Here is a 4,530-nt window from a genome sequence, read left to right on the forward strand (position 1 = left end):
ATCTTCCTCCCATCCTTTGGCTGTGCCAGGAGCCAAATTGAGGTTGAATTCTGTTGGCCCAGAAAAACCAGATTTGGGGACTGCTTGCATTGCTGAGGTGTCAAGGCAGGGATGGGCTGTGATTCCTGGGCAGGCATGGAAGTGCCAAGAGAGCTGGGATTTGGCCTCTTGAGCCAGGAGAATCCTGCCTGGCTGCTGCCTGTGGTGTGCAGGGTGTTGTCAAGTGGGTCCATTATTAATGACCAAGGATAAGTGAATGTAGTGGTTCCCATTGATTTTTAAAATGCCATCTATTTATCCTGAAGGCAGCTGGATGCAGCCAGAGCCGTGTGCTCATGTGGAATTTGGGTGGCTGAGATCTGCCCATCAGGGCATTGACAGCCCAAAGGTTTTCCAGCCCTTCATCCCCTCACTGGCACCCAGCAAACCTCCCCCAAACATCTCCTATATCCTCTCTCTGCAGCTCCCCTGGGGCAGGAGCATCTCTACCTGTGGCTGCTCACTCTGCTCTCCTCAGAGAGGGGGTGCACATCCATGGGGACCCAGTGCCTGTGTGAGCTCTTTGTGAGCCAGTCTGCACCCCAAAGTCCAGGCTTGCTCCAGAGTAGCCCCATGGCATGTCACATGCAATTCCCTGGGCATTCCAGGCTGAGAGCTGCAGCTCTCTGGACTCTTGATGGAGCAAGGGGTGTATGGATGGAGATAAGCAGGAGTATCCAACCCCAAGGCAAACTGGGGGTTTCACAGGGTCAGAACTTGGTGCCCCCAATCCAGGTTGCTCCCAGTTCAGCAGCCCCATGACAGGTCTGTGGTCATGTCCTCATGCACAGTCCAGGCTTGGAAGCCAAAGGAAAAATGGCTTGTGGTGCTTACAGGACTTTCTCCTGCTAAAACGAGATGAAGAGTGTTCCCCTGCTGTGCCCCCGTGCTGAGGGGTCTCAGGGAGCTGTTCAGGGGCCACATCACTCCATCAATGCAAATTGGCATTGAGTGAATCCTCAGCAGATGGTTCCTGAGCTCAGGCTCAGTCACCACAAAGAGCCTGAGCAGAGCTCAGGTCCTCAGCCATATGGACCATGTCCACTGTGATTAACCTTGTCTGGCACTGCCACCTCCAGTGTGGCAGCCACGAGGGACAGAGATGGGATGCTGAGCCTGTAGCTGCTCCCAGGTGGTCTGGGAATGTAATTTTCCCCCTTTTTATCACTCCATGGGCATCTTGGCAGCTCCTGAGCAGGATGGCATGGAGAAATTCTCCAGCTGGAGAAATCCCACGTGCCCAGTGTTCCTGGTGTGCTGGTAGAGCTGGTGGAACCTCAGGGAATGAGTACCCCCTCACTCCCCTGCTCCTCTCTGGAGCACTGGGAAGGTGCAGGATGGATCTGGCAGGAGCAGGAGGATTTAATGGTGCTGGTAATTAAGCAAGGGACAGCTTAACAAGGAGGCTGTGGAGGCTCTGCCACGTGAAATTGCTCCAGAGGGAATACTGCTCCAAAAATCAGCTCTGGTTTACTGAGTGTGATGTGTGGCTCCCTCTTTCTTCCTATTCCTCACCCCTTTCCCAGGCCAAGGTGCAGGTGGCCTCCTTGTCCTCCTCGCCCCTTTCCCAGGCCAAGGTGCAGGTGGAGGGCAACACCATCTGCCAGGGAATGGCTTTGGCTTGTCTGCATCCCCATGGGAATGCACATCCCCATGGGAAGGTGCAGCTCCTGCCTCAAAGCTGGGAGAATTTTTAGGCAGTGAAGCCAGAGGGAGCAGACACCATCCCCAGCCTCTGCCACATCCATCTCTGGGCCTTTACTGGATGTCTCCAGCCATTCCCAGCTGTGACACACAAACAAGGAATGCCATGAGGAAAGGGGGATCAGCCACCCCAGATATGCAGCAGGAGTATCCCTGTATCCCTAGCTCCTGGAAGAGTGGGGTGTTTGAGCAATTTAAAGCCTGTTGCTGGGTGGATCTGTGTGTCTGCTCACACAGATGTAACTCCAACAGGCTCCATAATTCCTCCTGCCCTGTGAGCTGCGTGTGCTGGGGCAGTTCCCTCTCTCCCTGCAATCTGTGCCAAAACCACCACCCACCTCACAGCATCTCCCCCTTCCCTTCTGTCCTTGGATCTCCCTAATTATTCCACTTGGCTTCCCAATCAGTCTCAGCACGCATATGTCAGGAGCAATGGATTGAAGGTAATGCACATCAGTCACTGGCTCAGTGCAAGTGTCTGCACCAGGGCCGTGAGGTGCTGACCCACCACAGCCTGCTCAGTGCTGTGGAAATGCCACGTTCTGCTGGGAGCAATGAGCTATGGCTCTGCTGGTTAAAGTCATCAGGCACATTTCCCTCTCTTTTCCCCCCCTGCCTTCCTCCAGGCTGCCTTGGGAAGGAGATTTGCAGCACTCTGGGGTCTGTGCCATGGTGGGGGACTATGTGTGGGGCACACCATGGGTGGGATCTGTGTGTGGAGTTGGGTCAGAGACCCTCAAACAGGTGTGGAATGCAGGAAGGAGGTGAGAAGGATTATCCCATAGTGTGGTTTGGAATGGGAGTGGCACAGACTGGATATATGGAAGGAATTCCTCCCTGTGAGGGTGATGAGGTACTGGCACAGGTTGCCCAGAGAAGCTGTGGCTGCTCCGTCCCTGGAAGTGTTCCAGACCAGGCTGGATGGGGCTTGGAGCAACCTGGATTAGTGGAAGGTGTCCCTGCCATGGCAGGGGGTGGAACTGGGTGGTCTTTAAGATCCCTCCCAACCCAAACCATTCCATCTGGAGATGCCCTGCTATTAGAAGGAAAATGTGGTGTGTGATGGACACACAGAGGTGAAAGGAGAGGCACAGACAGCTAATTAGCTGATTCCTGAGCCTTATCCCATGGCTTCCATCCCACCATCCTGCTGGAGCAGCAGTGGCAGAGAAGATGCTGAGCATCCCTGCTCTCGTGTCGGTGCCAAGACATCTTCCCTGCAGCAAAAGCAGGAGAGGGGCATTGCCAAGGACACTAATGAGGACACCTAATGAGGAGGCTGAGCAGGGCCAGGGCTGCCTGGGGGCAGCTCATGGACAGGTTGTCTCCCAGCCAGACCCAGAGCCACATGGAGTGCTGCAGCAGGCACACAGGAGATGCTTTTTGTGGTCAGCTTAGTGGGAAAGGCTCCATTTGTCAAAGAAATGATTCCAGTGTGACTTTATTCAGCTCTGTTCCCTCTCCACCAGCATCTTCATTTGTTCCCAGCACACGCATCAGACTTTACTCTGCGCAGCATCAGCACTGGGCAAATATCCTCTGCACCAATGGAAAAGGAGTTGCTGGCTGTGGAAAAGGTGTTTTAAAGGATATTTCTCTGTGTTCCTGGCAGGGCAGGGTGAAGAAAATGGGTAGTTTTACCGTGTAACTCCTCTCCTTTTGGAGCTGCTTTGCTCAGTTTGGAGCCTGGTGGGGACGAAGAGGCTGAAGAGGAGAATGCTCAGTGCAGAGCCACAGCATCCTTTCTATCCATGTGGACTTACCCACCTTTCCCTGCAGTGTCTGCAGGGGCATGTTGTGCCCAGAGCACGTGTTTCCAAAGCAAACAAACAGGGAATAATGCTGCACATCCCTGTTTAGGGAAAAATCAGGAGGGGTGGGAGCTGGTGGGCTCAGCCCCGGTGGGTTCTGACTCCTCTCTCCACCCCCAGCACGATACATTGGCTGCTACGTGGACAACACTCGGCGGCGAACGCTGCGCGGGATGTCCTTCTTCGACTACAAGAAGATGACAGTCTTCCGTTGCCAGGACAACTGTGCTGAGAGGTAGGGTGGGTGACAGGCACTGTGGATCCATCAATCCCTGCACACCATCTCCATCAATCCCTGCACAATGTCTCCATCAATCCCTGCACACTGCCTCCATCTCTGGGACCTGTGGAGTGTTTTCCGATAGGATAGGATAGGGTGGAATGATAGGTTAGGATAAGGTGGAATGGAATGGAATGATAGGATAGGATAGAAAAATAGGATAGAAAAATAGGATAGGATGAGATGGAATAGAATGATAGGATAGGATAAAATAGAATGGAATACTAGGATAGAATAGGATAGGATGGCACAGGATAGGATAGGGGGTGGAATAGAATGATAGGATAGAATAGAATGGAATGGAATAGTAGGATAGAAAAATAGGCTAGGATGGAATAGGATAGGATAGGGGGTGGAATAGAATGTTAGGATAGAATAGAATGGAATGGAATACTAGGATATAATAGGATAGAAAAATAGGATAAGATAGCATGGGATAGGATAAGATAAAATAGGATGGAATGGAATAGCAGGATAGTATAGAATAGAATAATAGGATGGAATGGGAAGGATAGAATGGAATGGAATGAAATGGAGTGGAATAATATGATAGAATAGAATAAGATAGAATGGGATAGAATGATAGGATAGGGCAGGATAGGATAGAACATTTTTGCTTGGAAAGGCCCTACAATGATCACTATCCCAACAGTCCATCCTGGGCTGCAGTGCTGCTCCAGCACTGGGCAGGAGCAG

General features: G+C 52.1%; 1 protein-coding gene across 1 annotated transcript in view; it reads left to right on the top strand.

Annotated features, from left to right (window-relative positions):
* Nucleotides 1-4,530, top strand: part of WSCD2 (WSC domain containing 2) — a gene marked incomplete at both ends in the record, with an annotated part of 9,938 nt that overhangs the window by 668 nt on the left and 4,740 nt on the right. Inside the window, one exon of the mRNA XM_009084035.1 lies at nt 3,675-3,789. Within this exon, the coding sequence (XP_009082283.1) occupies nt 3,675-3,789 (115 nt within the window). The remainder of the gene's footprint in view (nt 1-3,674; nt 3,790-4,530) is intronic.

Source organism: Acanthisitta chloris, unplaced genomic scaffold, assembly GCF_000695815.1.
Source record: "Acanthisitta chloris isolate BGI_N310 unplaced genomic scaffold, ASM69581v1 scaffold21381, whole genome shotgun sequence".
Taxonomy (NCBI): Eukaryota; Metazoa; Chordata; class Aves; order Passeriformes; family Acanthisittidae; genus Acanthisitta; species Acanthisitta chloris.